This window comes from Mastigoproctus giganteus, chromosome 8, assembly GCF_048544385.1.
Source record: "Mastigoproctus giganteus isolate SK-2022 chromosome 8, ASM4854438v1, whole genome shotgun sequence".
Taxonomy (NCBI): Eukaryota; Metazoa; Arthropoda; class Arachnida; order Uropygi; family Thelyphonidae; genus Mastigoproctus; species Mastigoproctus giganteus.
The window spans coordinates 71523509-71549229 of NC_143582.1; the positions used below are offsets into that span (position 1 = coordinate 71523509).

The following is a 25721-nucleotide window of genomic DNA, read 5'->3' on the forward strand; positions in this document are numbered from 1 at the left end:
ATAAGTCAGAAGACACCTCTTCAAAAATGGACTTGTAGCCTGTCATTCTAAGAAAAAGCCCCTCCTCACACAAAAAAAGAAAAAGGCCCGATTAATTTGGTGTAAGGAGCACGTCAAATAGACCCCTGAGCAGTGGAAGTCAGTTATTTTCTCAGATGATAAGAAATTCAACCTGCATGACTCTGATGGGAGGCAAGCGATTTGCCATAGACGTCATGAAGAATACCATTCAGACTGTTATGGTGTCTAAAAATGAAATTCCCTACCAGCCAAATGATATGGGGGGGTGCATTTCGCAGAGTACGTCACCTGCAGTTTATAAAAGGTTCTGTAAATGTCAATGGATACCTGGCTATACTGGAAGACAAATTGCTGCCAACCATTACAGACCATTTCAACATGTCAAGTAACTGCATCTTTCAGGACGACTCTGCTCCTTGTCATCGAGTGAAAAGTGTAAGTAGGCACTTCTATAGTTACTTTAGTTTCATTTCTGCATTAGAGGTTCAACAGTAATGTGTTTACATTTGTTACAAGTGAAAAAAATGGTTGGAAGAATGGTCCATTACAACTCTTAGCTGGCCAGGAAACAGCCCAGACCTGAATTCTATAGAGAACTGTTGGCATAGTGTGGAATCTGCAGTTGCCAGAAAGAAACTAAAGACCCCTCATGAACTTCAGGAAGCCACAATTCGTGTTTGGAACCACAAACTATCAGTTGATTATCTTCAGAAATTGATCTTGTCAATGCCTCTAGGGTGTGCTGATGCCATCAGGGCCAGAGGCGATTCAACTACATATTAGTTTGTACCAAGTGAACTTTCCATTTTGTTTTCCATTTAAAACGATAAATTGAAGCAAATTGAGGGTGTCTGATAACATTTCAGTCAAAATTGTCATGTTTACCAAAACTGTTGTATGAAGGTTGCAAATATTCATTTTGGAATATTCTGAGACCACCTGTCAAATATTACTTAGCTTTGCTTTAACTATTAATAAATATCTTTTGTTTATATTTCTATTTGTGATGCTAGTCATTAATGTAACATACAATTGTGAAAAAGGGTTAGAAAGGTGAAATTCCTAGGTGATGCACTTTCTTTGAACACCAGTGTATATACATATATATATATAAAATAGTATATTAAGAAAATAAGTAATAGGAGAGAGAGGAGAGTAATTGCAGTGAAAAGGAAGATAACATTAATTATGGATCTGCTTAAACAAAACACATCCTACAGCCATAATGTATATACTGGTAGTTCTCGACTTTACAAGTTAATTTGTTCCTAGCACGAGGTCGTAAAGCGGCAATTTATTTCAGAGAAAGGTTAAAAATAGGGGTTACATTCTCAACAACGAAATTGGTTAGCTAATTAGTTTATGTTTAAACAATGATTGATTTATCCAAAGAAATGAAAATGTAGCCTGTAAAATCAAGCAAATTATAATAATAGAGAAATTATTTACGACTTACAAATGTTAAAGAATGTTTATTCTTCATCATCATCGACTAAACGCACACTCATTGATCACTCATTATTGGCTCGGCACTGGTTGGTTTGTTGCAACAAGGAGTTGTCTTCTTCAGAAATGTTTCAAGAGGAATTTGTTTCCAGGATAATCTCTTTTAATTATAAATTTCGTGATTGCATGCATAAGAATTTAAAACACACAAATTGCAACTAACATGATTCGCATGGAGTAACAAGTTTAATAGCTTAAAAACTATTTTAAAAAAACCCTCCCATTTCGCCCCTGTCCAGCTCAACCTTAAATTTATTTAGGCTATCATATCAACTTCCACAACCAAGGATGGAAGTCTGTTCCACCAATGAACTACCCACTGGCTACAGGCAAATTTCTGCACATCTAATCTACAACTGTCTTTCCTCAATTTGAAACTGTACCCCCTCGGGTTCTTAGTATGAGCAAGAGGAAGAATCCCATCAGCATTCAGCTTGCTCAATCCATTCAAGGTTTTATACACCTCAATCAGATCACCTCGCAGGTGCCTACTCTCCAGGCACTGCAATTTGTAGAATTTAAGCCTTTCTTGGTAAGAGCACCCCCTTTGTTCCCCTCACCAATCTTGCTGCCCTTCTTTGTACTCATTCTAGCAATTCTACATCCCTCCTAAAATAAGGCCTCCAGACCTGTACACAGTATTCTAGGTGTGGCCTGACCACTGCCTTGTATTACAGGATAATCACCTCCCTGTCCCTGCTAGCAAAATTCCTATATATCGAAATGAAAATGTAGCCTGTAAAATCAAGCAAATTATAATAATAGAGAAATTATTTACGACTTACAAATGTTAAAGAATGTTTATTCTTCATCATCATCGACTAAACGCACACTCATTGATCACTCATTATTGGCTCGGCACTGGTTGGTTTGTTGCAACAAGGAGTTGTCTTCTTCAGAAATGTTTCAAGAGGAATTTGTTTCCAGGATAATCTCTTTTAATTATAAATTTCGTGATTGCATGCATAAGAATTTAAAACACACAAATTGCAACTAACATGATTCGCATGGAGTAACAAGTTTAATAGCTTAAAAACTATTTTAAAAAAACCCTCCCATTTCGCCCCTGTCCAGCTCAACCTTAAATTTATTTAGGCTATCATATCAACTTCCACAACCAAGGATGGAAGTCTGTTCCACCAATGAACTACCCACTGGCTACAGGCAAATTTCTGCACATCTAATCTACAACTGTCTTTCCTCAATTTGAAACTGTACCCCCTCGGGTTCTTAGTATGAGCAAGAGGAAGAATCCCATCAGCATTCAGCTTGCTCAATCCATTCAAGGTTTTATACACCTCAATCAGATCACCTCGCAGGTGCCTACTCTCCAGGCACTGCAATTTGTAGAATTTAAGCCTTTCTTGGTAAGAGCACCCCCTTTGTTCCCCTCACCAATCTTGCTGCCCTTCTTTGTACTCATTCTAGCAATTCTACATCCCTCCTAAAATAAGGCCTCCAGACCTGTACACAGTATTCTAGGTGTGGCCTGACCACTGCCTTGTATTACAGGATAATCACCTCCCTGTCCCTGCTAGCAAAATTCCTATATATCATTGACAAGACTCCATGACCTGTCCTGGCAGCCCGTTTGCACTGCCAGCAAACTTCATATTTGACTGCACAATTACCTCCAGTCTTTTTCACTTTCCACTACCCTGAGTGTAGTACCACACAGCTGGTACATTTCTCTTCAGTTATTGCTACCTATATGCAGTACTTTGCATTTGTCAATTCATTTGCCACTTCTCAGCCCATTTGCTCAATTTATCTAGATCCAGTTGGAGCAGCATACTGTCTTTACTGTCGTTAACAACCCTGTCAACCTTTTGTATCATCTGCAAACTTGGACATTAAACCTGATATATCTTCATCAATATCATTGATAAATATACAAAACAACAATGGGCACAACAGCGAACCCTGGGGAACTCCACTAATAACAGTGTCCATTGATTACCACTCTCTGTCATCTCTCACTCAAACATCCCTTTATCCATTGCAGCAACTTACCCTTAATGCTATACCTCTCCAATTTGTACAGCAGTCTTCCATGTGCAACAGTATCAAAAGCTTTCCTGAAATCAAAGTATATAATATCAAAATTATTTTTGGCATTCAGTGCCCTTGTGGCCACATCATAATATCCAATCAAATTGGTCAGACAAGACTTCCCTTAAACAAACCCATGCTGTGTCTTAACTATTACTGCAATCTTGTCTAGATGATCCTGTAATGCTTCTATAACCAGTGATTCCATTATTTTCCCGGGAACACAAGTTAAACTATCAGATCTATAGTTACTTGTTTGTTTGTTTGGTTGGTTTTTAGCATTAGCAACTAAGGCCATATTGCTCCGGGGATGTGCGGTGGTCATTCCCTGACCTTTCCGCATCCTCCGTATTTGGTGGTGACGGGCTCGAACCCCGGTCTAATCAAGAAGCGTGTGCTACGCACTGCTGCTCCTTCCCACCTGGCTACGGAGGTGCCTATAGTTACTTGTTTCACCCTTTGAATCCCCTTTGTGAATTGGTGATACATTTGAACACCTCCAGTCCATGGATATCTCCACGAGTCCAAGGAAGCTCTCATAATTATGGCTAAGGGTTTGCTTACTTCCTTTGCTGCCTCCTTTAATATAACTGGATAAATCGCATCCACCCCAGGTGCCTTTTTTACATTTAACTTCAACAATTTCTGCTCCACTTTGTTTCGGTTATTACAAAATCATTTAGCTCCTTGTTAGCGTTTGATAAACTTCTGGCAGTTCCCTCATTGAATAACTCCTCATGTGTGAATGTAGATGCAAAATAATCATTCAGTTTATCGGGCCTTCCAGGACCACCTGTCCTGTTGAAGCTGGGCCCCTCAACCACCAGGATCCAGGTTTCCATGGGTCGCAGCACATGGCAAATATGCTGGATTCCTATGATGTTAACCCGAAATTTAAGCTGTGGGCATTGGATCCCATTGATACTAATCTGGAAGCCAACCAGTGTCACTGGGAGGTCCACCTCATCACATACAGGCACCCACGTCAAGGGGCCTTAGTAGTGGGCAATACATGTGAAATAAAAAGTTAAGGCATCACTAAGATATAAGTCAGAATAATTAAAAGTGTATGTCATATGACATACATCTTTTATTATTCCAAACATTACACTGAAATCTAAGAAAAAGAACTCACCTTGGATTGCAATGTAATGTTTAGAGTAATTAAAGAATCTTCAAACAATTTTATCTTTACAAGTCCTTCGACACATTTATATTCATTGTCCAGAATTTGCTTGTAAGTAGAAACCCCGGATGGCATGTTATTGGATGGTTTAATTTTTTTTATAATAACACAATCCAATCATCATTTTAAACCATACAGAGAGATGTTTCTGAATATAAAAATAACTCTGGTTAAAAATTAATCCAGAGTTTCCCATTCAGATTTATTCAGGGAGTCAAAATAAAAAAATAAATAATAAAAAATAAAGGTATACATTCCCATATACATTCTATCACTGAGTCCATTATTTTGTGCAATGCTGACTGCTGGCACAGCCTCTATGATACTAATATTGCTCATTCATCTATTCTTAATTCCTCTCTGATTTCTCCTCTCCTATTTTGCATGCCCCCTCTCTCTCTCCTCCCTTCCCTTTTTTTATTATAATGCAACTGGAACACTCCACTGTGGTTTTCATGCGTAATTCACACAGTTATATTTATGTCTTTTTATGGCCATTCCTAAGTTACTGCTAGTCATCTGACAGAGTGGCATATACTGCTGTGGAAGCTCCTCTATTTCAGTGCTGTTTTATATACAGCAGACTCTATTTACCAGAATCAGATTAACCGGAACACTTCAAGACTCCCAAAAAAATAAAAAATAATAAAAATAAAAAATAATGAGAAATCATAAAATTCAAGTAATAACTAGAATAGGTATAAACAGATATTTTGCAAGTTGTAAATAAGGGACAAGAAGTGGCATTATAAGTTGTCGTTGGGAGATTAGTGTGCCTATTATCTTGCAACCCCTGCTGTCTTCACACCCGCCACTTAAAAAAAAAAAAAAAAGACCAAATGTTTAATTTGTTTTAGTGCATCGCATCAATTGTCATGTTCCATCACACCGCAAAAGGACAAATTTTGTTTTGTTATTTATGTCAGGAATGTTAGCATTTTTGTTTAGAAATCGCAAAAATGATGGGCAAATGCAAGAGTTGTGCTTTCAATTAAACAAAAACTTGAAATTATTCAAAAGTTTCAAAACTGTGCATCCATTAAATGTCTAAAGAACCATTATAATGTTGGTGACCAAACCATACACGACATTGTAAAAAATAAAGGGAAGCTATTAAATTTAAAATCAACATCATAAAAAATAAATGTGTGTCCAATATGCTTCTCGCATATTGGACATGCAAATAGTGTGTGGCAAGTTTTTCGTTTTTTATCTATCGCCATACTTTTTACGTAGGTTCCTGATCATTTTTCGATACAATAAGTCCCTGACTTATGTAGCTTTGGACTTGCATTATGTTATTTATATATTTTTTATATGACTGAAGATTTCAGGAAAGGGGGCACACATTTCACCATAATAACGTAAAAACCTACAGAATTCCAGCTATCGGTATTATTGCAAATGCAATAAGATCGAGTTTACTATCCATTTCTAATAGATTGTGTTAACAGAAAAGCCCAAGAAACAGGAAACTGAACATTTTTTTTAATTATTTTATGGTAGTGACTTCCAGAAATGTGCTTTAGTAAAATGCGAGCTCACGTGGGGTTATTAGTGAGTTTTTACCCTGAAGTTCTTTTCAAGAAATTTAATTTTGACTGTTATCGACTAAGAGAAGTGACAGCAGTACTAGTAAATTTATCAAGAAAAGGAAAGCGATCAAGTTGGATCAGAAAATTAAAATAATAAGGATGTATGAAAATGGCCAAACATTAACAAGTATTGTGCAGAATTCATACTAAAGGAGAAAGACAGAATACGAGAAGTGGTGAAGCAATCGGCACCAATGAAGGTAAACTATAATAATCAAGGCTAAGAAATACAAATCAGTTTTTATAGTACAACATGCATTTTTTCTTCCTCTTATGTGCCACTCTGGCTACTTCACCTCTGTCTCCCAAATAAAGCTTTTAATTGAACTAATTAAAAATATATAACTATTTTTCTTCTAAGGATATTATGTGATTTTTGTAATTTTGGCATATCAGGGATATAGTAGCAATATTTTATTAGTCATTACGTAAAACTCTACTTACATAAGAAGTCCTGAAACGTATCTCTTACATATGTCGGGGACTTACTGTATTTTTGGATTAACCGGGAAATCCATTATCCAGGATTTTTTTTTTTTTTTTTTTTACCATCTATCCCGGAAATTCAAGAGTCTACTGTATATACATTCTCTGTTTTATATATGTTTTATCAATTTCATGTTTCCTGTTTTATGTGAACACCTTTTATTCATTTTTAGTTGAAATTTGTGTATATACTTTTTAGCACTTATTTTATATTTTTATGGATGTAATTATTTTTTATTTATTTTTACTATTAAAACTAGCTTTTATTTATTTATTTGTTCTGCTTGATCAGTGTGGCAAGAATTTATTATCACATCTTATTATCACAAAAGTTTTGTGAACATTTATCATAAATCTGTTAGTGCTATTAAGAGAAATAAAATCACTCAATTAAACTATTTCTCTGTAATAACAACTGCGAAAATTAGCACTTGTACATGAATTGGTTTAAAGCAAGGAACCGAGAGGCAACTACTAAAGGACTAAAAACAAGCAACTTCATCCTTAATGCATTTACAGTGACTAAGAAGTTGATAAACACAAAATATTGACACAGCTGCCAAATCTGGACTTTCAAGTTCGATATTGTCATTTTTTTTTTATCAAAAATAAATAAATAAATAAATGCAGAATGAGTGGGAGGTTTAGAATTGATTCTTTGGACTTGAAATTAATTTTAACTTATAACAATACACATTTTACATTAAAATACAAATCAAATGATTGTTTACTAGTACACTTTATACTTCTAAAAATTAGCCTCCCTAGGATTTTGATATAGAAGCAAATTTCTAGGGAGAAAAACAATTAGAAAACTGTCTGAGGAAATATGTTAGGATGGTGGATAGAGAAGAGGTCAAAAAGAGCCTCTATCATAAATCCTGATTGTTGGTGGAGAATATCTAATTGTTGTGGAAACATCTAATTTTTAATTCATAAATTAATAATAAACCACCTATAGCAAAAAGTCAACCTTATATTTTCTTCAGCCGAATAAGTCATTTTTACACAAATAGCGAATGATTTGCCTATTTATAGATGGAGCACTTCTTATAAAGAATGTTATTCCATTTAAAATATAAATAATAAAAATTCAAGCTAGACATTAAGGATTATGTTATGAACAAAATAAATTAAGAAGACCATATATTATATGAATTTTAAAATAATACATTAGAATGTGGCTATAACAGAATGAGACTATAAATTTTCTAACTTACCTTTGTTATTGTATACATCCAAATAATTTGGAGCTGAAAATATCGTGATTAGTGAAGGAAATCCTGTTGCTTGATTTTTTTTGTACATACGATATCTGAAAATATAAAAATTTATAAAACATACAACAAGCGGTGCTGATTCACAATGTGACTATTAAGATATGCTATCCTCAAACACTTGAGATATATTTCAAAACACAGTAGCCATCAGAGTAGTGGCAGCTTTTAGAGCTATATAAGATGACAATATACTCAAAGGCAGGCAGCTAAAAACTAGATAAAAATCGGATGAAAGCCTTTATACCCAAATGTCCCCAAAAGATGAATGCAGTTGGGTATATCACATATCCAAGAAATGGCCTCATAGTAAGGACTTGATTGTTGTTGTTCAGCATATATTAATTGGTTATCATGCACAGAACCAAAAATGCTCATGTGTACCACGACATCCTTAAATCATAAGCATGATAATGCCTATGTCATAGCAATAAATATGATCAGCCCAGAGGCCTGATCTTAATCCAATTTAACACCTGAAATGTTATGGGGTAGCAAAACATCCTAGGCTAAGATACACCAAAATTCACTTGGGGGGGGGGGATATAGCTTTGTGGGATGAGTGATACAAATTCACACAATTCACATACACATCCAATTAAATTTACCACACAGGATTGTTAAGGGTTATTATATCTAATGGTCACACCAGATATGCTTTGCTTTTCTCAAACTATAGTCTCTTCCATTCTGTTCCAATACCCGTTGGAGGATAGCATAACAATTTAAAGCAAATCTTTTGTTTTCAAACTATTAGGTTCTCTTAATATTTATATATTAAGTGTTGCCAGCAAATGCATATAGAATAAATACAAAGAATTTCAAAAAGAATGATAATACTTTTATAAAATCATAGTTCTCATATAATTATAAATTCTGGTATAGTTTGTAGTAAAGGATAGGCATACTTAAACCAGATTCTTTTTTTTTTTTTTTTTTTTTTACATTAATGAAAAAATGTGTACATAAATGTAGTTGATGTAAATGTACATACATCAACTACATTCTTCAGCACTGCAAACAATGATATAATTTAAAATATAACAAAACATTACTGTGATTCCCAATCTGCATAATGATATCTACATAATAGACTTCTCATTTTTATAACCACACTTGAATTCTACATCTGGCTTGGTCCCAAGACACAAACAGGTTGAAACAAATATATTTAGATCAAATCACAAAAATGCATAATCCAGTGTTAATTAAATGGTTAGTATTATTTGTATTGACAAAATAATGCAAGAAAGCAAAACATATAGAGCATCAACAAATGTACAAGCACACACACACAGCCTTTTTCACTGACACCATATTCACATTCCTTCTAATAATTAGAATTCATATTAATAGGGACAAATGATGCAAGAAAGCAAGCTTATAACAGCAATGGCAAAAAAAAAAAAAAAAACCCCATTTCACCTATCCATCCTCTTCAATAGTTTGTCTAGTTCTTCCTTAAAATTATTGAAACTATCCACTTCCACAACAACAGATGGAAGCCTGTTGTTGTGGAAGCGGATAGTCCAGCAACCAATCACCTGTTGGCTGAAGGCAAACTTCCACATATCCATTCTGCAACTATCCTTCTTCAATTTGAATTTATTACCCCTTATGTGCACAGTCTGGGCAAGAGGAAAAATCCCATTGGCACTGAGTTTGCTCAAGCCATTCAAAGCCTTAAATGCCTCAATCAGATCACCTCACAGGTGCCTAGTCTCCAAACACTGCAACAATTTGCAGAACTTAAGAATTTCTTGGTAAGAGCATCACTTAGTTCCCCTCACCAATCTTGCTGACCTTCCCCATTACCATTCCAGCAGCTCTACATACTAAACTTAAGAATGTAGAACTGCTACACATATGAACTGCTTTGCTTTTGTTGATGTTAAACTTCAATTGCCATTTCTCGGCACATCTGGATGGTTTAATCTGGAAGCCAAGCAGTGTCAAGTATTTTTTCTAGATCTTGTTGCAGCAGCATACCTTCATTACTGTTGTTAACCACCCCCTTGCTAACCACTTTATCATATGCAAACTTAGAGACATTAAGAGTGACACAATCATCAACATCACTAATAAATACAGAAAACAACAATGGGACCCGAACCCACTGGGAATCCATTAATAACATTAGCCCATAAAGAGCACTCCCCCTGAATCCAAAGATGCTCTCATAATTATGGCTAAGAGTTTGTTACCTCCTTTGCTGCCTCGCTTAATAAAATTGGATAGATCCCACCCACCCTAAGAGCCTTTTTTATGTTAAACTGATAATTTCTCTTCCATTTTCCTCTACGTTATTACAAAGTTATTTAGCTCCCTGTTAACTTCCTATTAAAGTTTGAGAAACTTCTGGCATCCACTTCCCTAAAGAATTCCTCATCTGCGAATGTAGATGCAAATTACCTATTCAGGCTGTCAGCAATCTAAGCAGGATCATCTAGAGTTCATCAACCATCAACATCAAGCTGACCATTGCGATTCAACCACTTCCTTCTACTGTTAATATAAGTAAAGAATTTCTTGCTGCTTTTCTTGGTATTGTTTTCCAGATACTTCTTGCAATCTACCTTGGCTTGCCTAACCTGCTTTGTGACTTGATTGCCGACTAATTTATATCTACCAAAGGCTTCTGTATCACCTGATACAGAAGCATTTGGTAGATGCATCCCATGCATGAAAAATATCAGGTAAAATATTTTTCTTTTCTGCGACATGTCTCTATAGTTCATCTGACATCCATTTAAATCAAGCCTTGAACTATATTTCTTATTTGGTATGAAAAGTATAGTAGCTTCTATGATTATTTCCCTGAATTAGGGCTTACAGTACCAGCCAAAATCTTAATACCGGTATTTAGGTATTTTTAATTTATGAAACCGGGATACCGGTATTCCAAAAACAAACGTTTTTCTCAATAAATTTTGATGACAGTTAATAAAGTAGGGAAAAAACAAGTAGTGTAATTACTTGAATTCATGTTTTAAATAAACATTTATTGCAATAATAAATATTCTGAAAAAAATCATTAAAAATACAGTCTGTCCTTGTATAGCACGACAGTTGTGTTCCTAGAAACTCTCGTGCAATGCAAAATCGTGCAATATAAACAACAGGCCCTATGGGAAAAGTGGGGTTAGGTGCCGACCACCCAAGATTGAACACACATTTGGAACCAAAACATTACCAAACACAATAAATAATCGGGTAATTTTAATCGTTATAAAATACTTACGTATTTTATAACGATTAAAATACGTAATAAAAAATATATTTTTATTATAATATAATAAATAATAAAAAATAAATATTTTTATTATATTATAATAAAGTATTTTTAGTATTTTTAATACTAAAAAAGTATTTTTTACGAATAAAATAAGTATTTTATTTGTAAAAAAAAAATTATTTTAAATAAAATAGTTGTAATAAAATACTTACATATTTTATAATACTAAGTATAAATTATAATACGTAAGTCGTAATAAAATGCTTACGTATTACGACTATTACGTAATAAAATATTGCTAATGCATTTGCTTCTATCGTAAGCAAACTTGTTTTTTGTTTGATTTTCTATCCAAACAGATGACAGCCGTTCCATCCCTTCCAATTCTTGTGTCAATTAATCTAATGGATTTTAATTACACTTTGAGTTGTTCCCGCTATGAAAGTTGTTTTTATTTTCTCCGCATTCTTTGTAATTCTCGGCGTTGCCTCATTTAGGTCTGCAGCATGTGCAATATCACACGGTCTTTCATTTCGCTCAAAGCGTTTCACAATTTCATATTTTTTTCTCTATCGACAGAGGCGGACTGGCCATAAGCCTTACCCGGGAAATCCCGGTGGGCCGGAGGCCAGTGTGATTTTGGCCATAAACTGTAGTATGAGGCCACTATAAATTTTCCCGGGTAAGAATTTTTGACCCAGTCCGCCTTTGTTTATCGAGATTGCTTTTTTTTTTTTTCCTCTGAATCTGCAGTGTCTTCACCAGGACGCTTCCTGGTGAAGACACTGCAGATTCAGAGAACAATTACAAAATGAGGTGGCACGCTTGATACACATAAACAAAGCTGCGCGCGGGTAGCAACTGAATAAACAACACCGTAAAGGCCGAGATACCCTATTAACACCCCACATTTTACTAAAGCACATTTCTGGGGGTTACTACAATAAAACAATAAAAACAATTTCCAGTTTTGTTTCTGCTAGTGGAATCTGTTATAAACTGGTAGTAAACTCCATCTAATTGCATTTGCGATTATACCGATAGCTGGAATTGTGTTGGTTTTTACGTTATTATGGTGAAATGTGTTTCTCCTTCACTGATATAAAACATATAAATACATTTTCAGAATCTTCTTCATTCCTATCGTGTTGCGTTCTATTGGGGTGATTCCGCGCTCGACTGCCATTTCTTGTAAACAAAAAGGCGAATCGTGCATAAGCGAATTCGGTTCGTGTTATATAAGATAACGTTCCCCTATTTATAAATCGTGTATGATCGAATTCGTGTAATGTAAACACGTGTTATACGAGGACCGACTGTACAGTTATTCTAAAAACAAAAAAATACATATTGTTACTGCAAAGTTCAATTATGTTTAAGCATCCACACTACCTGTCCAAATAAAGTGAGCTCTTAAGAAACATAAGCAATTAATAGTATGATCGTTTAAAATGGATCAAATTTTGGTACACATTTGATTAGCGGCAGAAAATGCACTTTCGGATTCTATTCTGGTACTATTGTACTGAGATAACCATAAACAATCTCACACTATATTTTCTAGGCTTTGAACTTTTTTAGCAAAAATAGTTAAAAGTATTTCATTAATTTCCAACTCAAGTTCATCTTTTAAAATCTCATTGGAGTCGGGCAATTTCTTATTTTGGAAAGAATTTGCGGAACACTGATGTTCTGTTCCATGTTGGTCTTCCATGGTTGAATTATATTCATCATTTTCTGAAGGAGAAAGACGTTTTATTAAGCAAAGTATAATTTTCACTATAGTATCTTTACTGAGTCTGGGAGAGAGGAAAGAGTGGGGATAAGGAATAAAGAAGAAAGCAAAGAGCACAGTTAAGGAATTCTTCACATATATAAATGCAAAGAACAGAAGGTTGTTGTTGTTTGGTTTTTAGGAGCATTAGCAACTAAGGCCATATTGCTCCGGGAATATGCGGTAGTCATTCCCTGACCTTTCTGCATCGTCCATATTTGGTGGTGATGGGCTCGAACCCTGGTCTAATCAAGAAGCATGTGCTATGCACTGCTGCTCCTTCCCACCTGGCTACAGAGGCACCTGAAGAACAGAAGGACAAATCAAATTGGACCCTTATATAATGGACGTGGGTAGTATTAGATAACATAGCTGAAGTTGCAGATGAACTCAACAGTTACTTTGCATCAATATTTACATAAAAAATCCTTTGTGTCAATGAGATATTATGGAAGTGAAGTTGAAAAAAAAAATGTAATTAATGATGTTGAAATTTCAAATGATTATTTAATGAGAACTTTCGCACTTACAGGCGAGTAAGGCTCCTGTGGTTGATGGCATATACCCTATAATCTTAAAGGAGGCGGCAAGTGATTGCACTGAACATTAAAGCTAGTTATGAGAGCATCACTGGACAGGAAATATTCCGTTGGATTGGTGTAAACTGAAACATAAAGGCGGTTATAGAAGTGTAACGGGAAATTACCAACCGACCAGTCTAACTTCAGTAGTAGGGAAAATCATGGAGACAATGATCAAGAGTGGAATTCAGGATCATTTAGATGGAAATGGAATTCTGTAGGATACACAGCATGGTTTTGTAAAGGGAAAATCATGTTTAACAAATCTGGTTAGCCGTTTTGACAGGTCACTCGTGAGCTGGATTTAGGAATAATTTCGACATTGTTTATTTGGATTTCAGCAAAGCATTTGACTCAGTCTCACATGAGTAGTTACTTTATAAGTTGGAGCAGGCTGTAATCACAGGGGAAATCCTTAGATGGATAGCACGATGGCTTGAGGGCACCAGGCAGAGGATTGTGATAAACTGTTATTCCTCAGATTGGGTTAATGTAAGTAGTGGGGTTCCCCCAAGGATCAGTATTGGGACCACTGTTGTTTTTGATTATCTTAAATGACATCTATGAAGGGATGGAGGGTGTGAGGTCTAAACTTGCAGATGATGTAAACATCAGTAGAGTAGTTAATGATTGCAAACAAGCAGAGCTTCTTCAGAGTGACCTAGATAGACTTCCAGGATGGTCAGAAAAATGGCAGCTATGCTTTAATTCAGCAAAATGCAAGGTCTTACACCTGGGGAACAGTATCCCCAAAATAATTTATATACTTGGTGGAGTTGAACTAAAGTCAGTAGTGGAGGAACAGGACTTGGGAGTTATGATACAGTCACACATGAAGATGTCCGGAAATTGTGGACAGGTTGCAATGTTGCATGGTGTCCTATCGATGATTTATAGAACATTTGCTAGCAGAGATAACGATGTTTTAATCACATAAAGGTGTTTTTATAACCTTTATGTGATTAAATTATAAACAATTATTTTTTTAAATTAGTACCGAAAAACCGGTATTTTTTGTATCAATACCGGTATTTCAATACCAGAAAAAAATTACCGGGATGCCGGTATTGTAAGCCCTACCCTGAATGCTTCCTGTTTAGAATTTAGTGTTAAAAACATTAGTTTAGTCCCACTGTATACAATTTAAAAAAAATTGTCTGAGACCAATGTAGCCTCCTTTTAAAAAAGCAAAAATACTTCCCTTACCTTTGATGGCAGTTAGATCTTTAAGTAAATCCCATTTGAATTTACTGTGACACTGCCACCAAGTGGTTCTTTTATCTGCAGAATTGTAATGCATGAGAATCACTGCTGATAATCAAATCATAAGTAATGCTCTCTCCTGTTGCCTCTTTAACATACTGTTTTAGAAAATAGTCAACCAATAAATCCACAGAAGTCTTGCTAGTATGCAACTGACCATTGCACAAGTTCCAATCAATATCTGGAAAGTTAAAATTCTCCATTATAAGACATTGATTTACTTGTGCACTCTTTCTCTGTACAGTTATTTGTTGTACTCATCACAGTTATTCAGACTATAACACACTCTTACTCTCATTTTTTTGTCTTCCCAGTGTTTATATCACGCTAAACTGACTCAACACTGCACTTGTCATATATGCCAAGCAGATGCACTGCCTTAGATTTTATGTGCTTCTTAACTAAGAGTATAACTCCTCCTACCATCCTGTCTGTCCTTTCTGTATGCAGTCAGTTCTGCTATAACACAGTACACGTGTTCCTAAAAAATCTCCGCGTTATTGCATTTGGCACATTAAAAACAACAGGACTTACGGGAAAAATAGGGATAGGCGCAGAGCACTAGAGAAAGAAAGAAAGAAAGAAAGAAAAAAAAAAATTTTCAGTGTGGTACGAAAAACCACCAATAACACAATCCTTAAGAAAAACACTAATAACACAATCCTTTCTCTTGCAGCTGTAATTTTTTAAACTTAAACCAGTTTCTTTTTTTTTTCTTTTTTTTTTACATTAATGAAAAAATATGTACATAAAATAATAAAAGCATACTTACCCCGCATCTTGAGCTTCATGCGCCCTTATTATAGACAGCAAATTGTTCTGCTGCAGAAATTCACAACAGGCTGCATAGCTGGAACAGATGTAACAGTTTCAATTCTCCAGCAACACTAGACAGAGTGAATGGCAACCTATACAGAGGGAATTTGAATTTTTGCATAACCAGTAAATATATGTTATTAGCATGCAGATTTCAAGAGGAGAAAAACTGTATAAATGTGGCACATGTGTCTTTCTCAGAAGTCACGTACATGGCTATGAATATCCACTGCAGTCTGTGAACATAGGCAGTGGTGGTAGACTGATCGGATTATAACAGCACAAGCATCAGATGTGCTTCATACGTTTCTCAAGAAATGGATTATTTACTGGACATAACTTTCCATCTTGAAGAGTTTAAAAGGCTGGACCTGCAAGATTTATGCTCTTAAAATACATTTTAAACTTACCAATAAAGAGAACCTCCTCAGTAAAGACTTAATTTTAAAAATATCTAACTAAAAAATAATGTACTGGTGGGGGGGGGGAAAAATAAATAAAATTATACAAAATTGCAATGATTCTTTTACATGTTAATATTTTCTGCTGATAAATTATCATTCCTTGTTTTTCAAATGGGTAGAAATATATAAACATGTGTATAAACAGGATTTTCAAAGAATGATAACACTGAACTTCTGCAGTGTATAATCTTTATGACCATAAATAGGCCATGAAGTCCAGCAATATTTTTTGCTTAGTGTGTTTCTATGTTTGCCTTTCCTCTCTCCTCTCCTCAGTTTATTATATCTGACCTTTAATTTAAAATTAGGAGAATACTATATAGCTACATTATGACTACAGAAGATAAAGAAATAAAAGATATGGGTATTCATACTGTAAAACATATCTAAGATTAGATTACTCGTGGTCACCAGTTCTTTCTAATAAAAAAAAGAAAATTTTAAGTATAATATAGCAAATTAAAAATGTCAATGTGCATCATAATCTTCTGCAGTAAAGGTCTGCTACCTTCTGTTTTCACTATATTATATGAAAAGTAAAGAGTAAACACTGAATGTACATTATATGAAGTAATTTTATGCTGTAATGTAATGTTGCATAGAAGCAACGTAATACTAAATAATATATATTATACGCAGTGAAAAGAAAAGTAGTTAAGTGGCTTTCAAGAGTCAACAGAATTTTCAGTTATAAAAGTAAAAGAGGCCCTGCTTGGTTTTGGGTTGTGTTTAAAAAAAAAAAAAAAAAGTATCCTTTAGTTTTTAACTATAGGTAAAAAAATCCAAAGAAGAAAAAAATTAGTCAAGAAACACTTGTCATGATGAACCGTAGATGACAAATGAAGAGCAATATAAACACTGACAAGGACAAAAATGAGTATACTGAGTTATGCAAAGCCATTAGAAAGAGACTCAGAGAGGACATAAGGAGATTCAACACAAGAAAAGTAGAACAAGCATTAAGGGAAAACAAAGGATTTAAATCAGCAGCCATGAGAATAATACAGAAGGACAAATGATACTGAAATTGAAGAATAGTGAGGGTGCACTTTATAGATAGCAGAGAAGGCATAATTCAAATAGCAGAAGACTGCTATAGAGAATTATACAAGGAGCGAGGGAATGATGCCAGCAGTGGGGAAGATGGATCGCAAATTAGTAACACATACGACATACCCGATATCCTTCCTGATGAGGTAGAACATGCGTTGAAGAAAATGAAGAATCAGAAAGCCCCAGGGGAAGGGGAAGATGAAGTTACTGTAGAGTTGTTAAAATTGGAAGAGACATGACACAAAAACTGGCAAGACTCTTCACAAAATATGTTAGAAAAGGTGTGACACCTGAGGAGTGGAATAATGCAATCATAGTTTTGCTGCATAAGAAAGGACATAAATCAGAAACTGGAAATTATAGACCAGTCAGCTTGTTATTACAAATCTACAAATTGTTCACAAGGGCCATTACTAACAGATTAAATATTACCTCCTTTATTAGACTAGACAAAGACAGCAGCAAATTTAAAATTGAGAAAGGAGTTCGATGAGGAGACACAATATCTCCGAAGTTGTTTACTGCTGCCCTCGAGGAAGCTTTCAGAAGATCAGACTGGTCACAGAAAGGAGTCAATGTGAATGGAGAGTACCTAAACCAGTTACGATTTGCAGATGACATTGTGATCATAAGCCATGATCCCAAAGAAGTCCAATCCTCTTCCATGTTCCAATTAAATAATTTAGTCTACAACGTATCTTACAAGGATGCAACTCCTCATACCAGGGATCCACTAGTACACTCAATACGAGAATGAGACAACATTCAACATCTGTCCTTTCATCCTGCTTCTCGGCTTCGTAACTTGCATTCCATGCGAATCAGTGAAGGCCACACCTTTCCATTCAATGAAGCAAAAATTCTCAGCATCTAACATGATTACACCAAATTGTTAATTTCGAAGATGCTTGAAATTAAATTACATCAAAATTCAGTCAATATACGTCACCCTTAGCCCATATCAGATTCATGGTCCTTCACGTGCATGCGCCAGGATTGCAACTAATCTCAATGCTATAAAATTCCATAGCAATACCTGCGGTTTCACTTTCCCGTGATGATGACTCTGGTCGAAAAGTCCCATCCGCTTCAGGAAAATACTTCAGTTTCTTAATGTTTTTAAAGTATTAGAAGAATGGATTCATTATTTATTTGGTTTCAAAGCATTTAAATTGTTTTTAAAATAAGGACGTATTGTTTTCTCTCGCTCAAAGATTAGGGTTGGTGATTCTATGTATTTTGGGGTCAGACTTCGGGTCCACAGGCTTATACATGTAATCTATTTGTATAGTTATTCAACAACAAAGAGTATCAGCAATGAAGTGTTCTACAAGACAGAGGTAATTCCTCCATTTCTAAACTAAAATTATCTAATATACATATATTTAAAAATTTTTTTAAACTATTCATATGAACAGTACACAGAAATATATATGCTTGCACGTGTTTGAAATTTTGAGCATTTAACAGTTTTTTAAACCTTGTCAAGGACTAACAGAACATCATGCTGAAAGTGATGATCTGACTTTTTTGCTTATCAAGTAAAGCCCGAACATCGGAAATTCTCTTCCATTTATTTATGAGATAACTCAATTTTATTTAAAAGAACTGGCAAGTTCCTATTGGTCTGGTTTTAGTGAAATTTGTAATTACTCCACAAATATTTCTAAAAGAACCTAAAATAAAATTTCATGATAATTCGTCAGCTGGGAGTCAAGCTGTTGCATGTGGGCAGATAGAGAGGGAAAAGCAAGAGGAATACAGACATTTTTCGAAAAAAAAAAAGCAAAATGGCAGGAAATATTTTAAAATTCAGAATTTGGAATTGAAACTAAATTTCACTGACAACATATATTTTATATTAAACATACAGTCCAGGATTTGAAAGCATACCACAGTATGTTTTCAAACATTAGCTTACCTAGGATTTCTGTTTGGTTCCATTAGACACATCAAATGATCATAATTGTTTCATGCAAAATACTGTTTCAGAGTTTGACCTATTTGGAAATGTTGAGTCAAGGATTTGTTTATAACAATAACCCTGTTCTCTAGAGTTGGCTGTAAACAGTATTTCCAAAACTTCACCAAAAAGAGAAGACCTGAAGCTCTCACTCAGCATTGATATGAGGAATTCATAAAATGCCAAATATGACGTGGGGTAAATTCTTTCTTTGTTCATAATACAAGAACTATTCAATAAAAAAAAAAAAATTTTTTTTTTTTTTCACCATACCTTTATTAATCATCCATATTTTGATGGTTCTTTTCAAAATATGTCCCTATTTGATGAAATGCACTTATATTGTTTCTGCCATTTTTTAAAAACATGATGGAAGCCAATTTTTGACATGCACTTGAGAATTGCCTCTGGTGTTTTTCCAACTTCTTGTGACAACAGGAAATGTTTTTGTTGCTGTTCCTTCTTAAACTCTGAAAAAAACACATTTGTCACACACTACCACATGCAGTTGTGGTAGTGTGTGACAAATGTAATCCCACTAAGTGTGTAGTACAGTTCTGCAGTATGGTCCTGTAACAGTCATATGACATGGTACAACAAGATTGTAAACCATTCCTTGAATGTAAAAAAAAAAAAAAAAGCAATGACCATAACCTTCCTTGTAGAGGCCATAACTTCCTTGCTTTTTTCAGTGTTGGCGATGACGTAGACTTCCAAAAAGAGCTTTGTTGCTTACTCTCTGGGTAAAAATGAAGACGTCTCATCTGCCATTATCACCTGGTGCAGAATCTCACCATCTTAACCAACCACCACTGCAGCTATTGGCAATGTCCATACAAACTTGCTGTTGCTTAGGTGTGAATAATCTTGGAACCCAGCATGTGCAAACATATGTCATGTGCAAATGGTCATGGAGAATACCATGCATGCTTCCTGCTGATGTTGTCAACATCTCAGCCAGTTGCCTTACTGCAAAAATCTTCTCTCACGATAACAGAAGCAGTATTTGTGGTTTCTGTGGTGACAGTAGTAATGGGAGCTCTAGGACCGCCGATTTTTGCAACTGAATCATGTACATCTTTAAACATTCTAAACTTCCTGCAAGCTATGCTATATAGTAATAGTAATGGAGGCATGTGATGCAAGAAAGAAAGCATATGAGCTTATGTAGAATCAGCCAAAAAATAAAACAACTTCACAGAAATTGTTTATATGGATGCATAGATTCACCATAAGCCTCATTTAACATTTCATATGTTTCAGCTGATGTTTTCTTGAGATGGAAACAAAATTTGAGAGCAGCATACCATTTCTCGCATGTCATGTGAATTGTTACCTAGGCAAGACTATCCCCTTTTTTGGAGAGGGGATGATTCTGAATACTTCCATTGCTTTGTTTTGGGATCATAGTAATGGATCTAAGTTTCATCCATGAATAGCTTTAAAAAAAAAAAAAACTCCTCTTGCTTTTCCTGGCACAATGACATTTCATCTGCACACGGTGCCCTTTCCTTCTTCTGGTAAGGGGTTAGAAGTCTAGGAACTAAACAAGTAGACTACTCATATGTTGATGGATGATGTTCTAAACAGACCTTACACTAATTTGGAGCTCTGCAGCTAGTTCTTTGATACTAATATGGTGATTAATGCCTCAAATTTTTGCAACACTCTTCTTTTAGTTGCTGGGCATCCTGGGATTTCTTCATCATGCACTGAGGTTCTTCTGCATTTGAACCATTTATACCAATGTACAACAACCTGTAACCTGGACAATCTTCTGCATAAACAGCAACCATTTTTTCATGGATTGTTTTGGGTGTTTTCCCTTCTGCAGAAAGAGAAACTGAATCACTGATCTGCATTCCACTTTATCCATTGTGACCCTTTACTTCTTTCAGCACTACAACAAAAAAAAAAAAAAAAAAAAAAAATATATATATATATATATGTATATCATATCAAAACCAAAAGATGTGGGTACTGTAGAGATTAAGGTATCAAACAACAAAAAAAAAATTTTTTTTTTCATCTTTCTATCATAACTACTACTGGGTAATCCCTCCTCCCATGTATTCTATGACAAACAATGTGCAAGATATGAAGTTCTCTGAGCAGTGCAGACGGGCTGAAGAGTAGCTCCTGGTGTCTTGTCAATGATATACAGGAATTTTTCTAGCAGGGATAAGGAGGTGATTATTCCCTTGTATAAGGCAATTGGTCAGGCCACACCTCGAGTACTGTATACGGGTCTGGAGGCCTCATTTCAAGAAGGCTATAGAGCTGCTGAAACGAGTACAGAGAAGGGCAACAAGATTAGTGAATGGAACAAAGGGTTGCTCTTATGAAGAAAGGTTTAAGTTTCGCAAATTACAGTGTCTGGAGACTAGGCACCGGCGAGGTGATCTGATAGAGGTGTATAAAGCCTTGAATGGTTTGAGCATGCTCAATGCCGATGGGATTCTTCCTCTTGCTCAGAATAATCACCTGAGAGGGCATAAATTCAAATTGAGGAAAGACAGATGTAGGATAGATGTGCGGAAATTTGCCTTTAGCCACCAACCATTATAAAAATATAATGGTTGGTGGAACAGACTTCCATCCCTTGTTGTGGAAGTTCATAGCCTAAATAAATTTAAGGCTCAGCTGGACAGTATTTCGAACGAACAGAGGGGTGAAGTGGAAGTGGGGTTTTTTTTTTTTTTTTTTTTTTGGCTGATGCTGCATAAGCTTGCTTTCTTGCATGATATGCCTCTACTAATGCTAATCATTCAGCACATATGACAATATCATTTTCACCATGAACTGCTACATTATTTTTGCATTTCTTTCTATACAAAGCAGAGTTGTCCTTATGCTTATTTGTTTGCAAATAAGCATAAGTACATGTTCCTTTCCTACATTTTATAATATAGAAAATTGTGCATATATGACTTTTGAAATTTTACTTTATGTTTTGGTATATTACTGAAACACATTGTTAATTAGCTTAGTGCAGCATAAGAGCAAGGAAACAGTCATACATTAAGGAAGCAATACTGTTGTCTCTCATTCCTGTTTTGTGGCATATACTAGCACATCTGACAGGCAACAATTTGTGAACAAAAATTTAAAAATTACTATTTTGAATTACATCTACTACTTTATTGCAAAAAAAAAAAAAAAGAAAAACTTATTATATATATAAAAAATTTTCCATTTATTTTCAATACAGCTGAGGGCAGAAGAATTTACATATTCATTGTGACTGAAAACATACCATGTTAATTTTTAAGGGCAACCAGTCAGTTCACAATGGGCTGTGCATTTTTAACGGCAGCATATGGGCTCAAACCCATAACCTCCTTAGTTGTGACTGCAGACACTAACCAGTGGATCGCATATCTTCAAACAGGCCTATGGGGCTGGGAAATTCCGTACTGCAATAATTAAAGACAAACACCAGCCAAGGAATTAAAAATTTACTACAAAATAAAATATAATATAATGAAATATATTTACTATAAAATAAAATACTGTTGAAGAAGGAGACAGCAGTCTCCGAAAACTTCAGGTTTTATCGCTTTTAATCCAGTTTATTTTAGATGATTTTATTGCTTCGGTATTTTAACTATATTTTTAATGTTTTTATCGTAGTTTATTTTATCGTAATATTTTAGTCTTCCGATAGCGTTTTCATTATATTTTATTTTATAGTAAATTTTTAATTCCTTGGCTGGTGTTTGTCTTTAATTATTGCAGCACTGGATCACTGCCAGCCCAACGATGGAGAAAAACTATTACAATGATGAAATGCAGGTGTCAAGAGTCAAAAGGACATTTCTTTATCATAACATAATTTTTCTCAATCTTTATACAACAGGAAAAACTTCCTTCTGCTGTTTTGGAAGTTTAGAGCTTAAATAAATTCAAGGCAGAACTAGACAAAATTTTGGAGTGAATGGATGGTTGAGTGAAATGGGGAGGGTTTTTTTTTTGCTGATGCTGTATAAGTTTGGTTTCTTGCATTGTATGCCTCTACTAATAATATTATGTCAAAAACACTGATAAATGAAATGTACTACGGATAGCATTAAACCCAGAAAAATATACCAATTGGATGATGTTATTATATTCAAGGTAATGGAAAAAGAAAAAGACTATGGGATAATTGTACAGTACACAGGTATTCTTACATGTAAAAACTGGCTTCTAGAACAACTTACAAGATTTTGTCACTGATATACAGGAATTCTACCAGCAGAAACAAAAATGATCATCCTGTTGACAAAACCCACTATCATGCTCATCCACATCTGAAGTACTGTTGACTCTATAAAATCTCAACTCTGTCTTATCATGAAATACTGATCCCACATCTGGGGCAGTACCCTCCCAGGACCTCTTACATTTCTCAAAAGCCAACCGGGCTAGCCGAGTGGGTAAAGTACCTGCCCGGCAACCCAAAGGTCGCGGGTTCGATTCCCGCCTCGGGCTTGGATCAAAGTACTGCAAAAACCTTGGGAGGTGCAATATGGCCACAGAAGCCGATGCGCCAACAACTACCAAATCAAAAAATCAAAAAACATTTCTCAAACCACTACATTCTACCCTAAGGAGAGTTCTCAGGATAATTAATGATTCCCCTTACACACTTCATCACAGAGATGTTGATTTCTGCTACACGCTTTTTCTGCAGTTATTTCCTAAGGATACTGTTCTTTCGAATTAGTAACTGTAACTCTACCTCCATTTTCCAAATCATTCAGCATATGTGCATCAGCCCATCCACAACCCATTAACAGCTCATATTGACATTCAGTATGTATTTCCTGAAAATTGCAATCTACAGAAGCTTAATTCTAACATTTAAGAAGTATCATCTGTCCTCTTAACACACAGAAAACAATGAAGTCTGCAAGTTACAACAACCTTTCATATTTGGAGTTACCATAAAAAAAAATCCATACCAATCTTGCAACATAAGTGATAGGATCCCCAACCCCATTCAAATCATCTCAGTAAAATAAGGAACTGAAGGCAGTCATGATTTTTCTCATTCAGTATCACCTATGCTTTACCCCAAAACTTACAGTACCTTTTGAGTTTGTGTAATTTATGTATGCACCCCCCCACACACACACTCCGAACAGAAGTCTAAGCTTAAAAGCAAGATTAACAGATTCACACTTAAGCTGTACGCTTTTTCTGTTTAAAGAAAAAAAGTCATGGAATTGTATAAATGAATTAACTTTCTGTAAAGCAGAGATTAATTATATTTTTAAAAAGGCTTACAGTACTGCATAATAATATCATTCATTCTATAACTAGGAATTTGAATACAGCTGATTATAACATTTAGAACCTACTGTGTGATATCTGGGGAATACATAGAAAGATTCAAGTATTGTATAACCGTTTTCTTAAGATTAAAAAAAAAAAAAAAAAAAAAAAAAAAATCCTAACTGCACCAAAAAAAAAAAAAAAAAACAACAACTCTGCAGTACCTTGTATTATAGATTATTTGTATTAGAAAAATATTATTCATATACTCATGGGGGAAAAAAATAAAAAATAGAATTAATTTATGATTCTACAGTATTAAAAACTGCCTCTTCATAAATAGCATAAAATTTTAAAATCACCATTATTATAAAAACAGAATATCACAGTCATTTTTAAGAAACTCATTCCTTAAAGAAACATACCTAAAGAAATATGAACATCCTCGAACACTATTATGACTAAAATGTTCAGAATTTTTCTCACTTCCAAAATCTTCCAGTGGATCAGACCAAAGTAAATCACACATAGGTCCAAATGCTGGAGGTTCTTTAAATCTGTCAAGCTATTACATATATTATTATTATTGAGACAAAGAATTCAGTGGCAAACTTGATATTCACTCAAGAAAAATTCTACTGTCCATTACTAAATACCAAACAATATCAAAATTAGTATCAAGCAGCAATGCAAACTTCCTTTGCTTAAACCAGTGGTTTTGAACATTTTAACTCCACTGAACAAACAATATATTCCTTCTCCACTGAACCTACAATATATAAAGGAGCACGTTAGAACAATGATTAAAACAAATGCATAAAAAAAGTATTACTTAATAGCAGAAACTGAACTGGATGAGGGATTATAAACATCTGCATACATGCCCAGTGTTACCAAATAAAAAGCTCAGTTTATCTCACCTTGGGTAACAGAATGTCTCAATACATAATGAACAAAACACTGTGATAGGCATATGGAAATATTTCAGCAAGTGCCATGTTCAGAACCATTGGTTTAAATATATAAAAAACGTTTATCAAATGCGTCATAAATTTAAAAAAAAAAATTATGAGCAGGCTGAAAAATAATGTCTCTTATTACATAATTTTTGAAAGAACTGAGTTAATAAAAATAAAATGTGGTTGCCAATAAAGTTTTTAGTTTGATGCATCATCATTTTTCTACATACA

General features: G+C 34.8%; 1 protein-coding gene across 1 annotated transcript in view; it reads right to left on the reverse strand.

Annotated features, from left to right (window-relative positions):
* LOC150081621 (serine/threonine-protein phosphatase 2B catalytic subunit 2-like) overlaps positions 1–25721 on the reverse strand; it is a 148012-nt gene that overhangs the window by 50978 nt on the left and 71313 nt on the right. Inside the window, exons 6-8 of the mRNA XM_090380569.1 lie at positions 24957–25096; positions 15749–15826; positions 8067–8161 (exon numbers count right to left, since the gene is read on the reverse strand). Coding sequence (XP_090236695.1) covers positions 8067–8161; positions 15749–15826; positions 24957–25096 — 313 coding nt within the window. The remainder of the gene's footprint in view (positions 1–8066; positions 8162–15748; positions 15827–24956; positions 25097–25721) is intronic.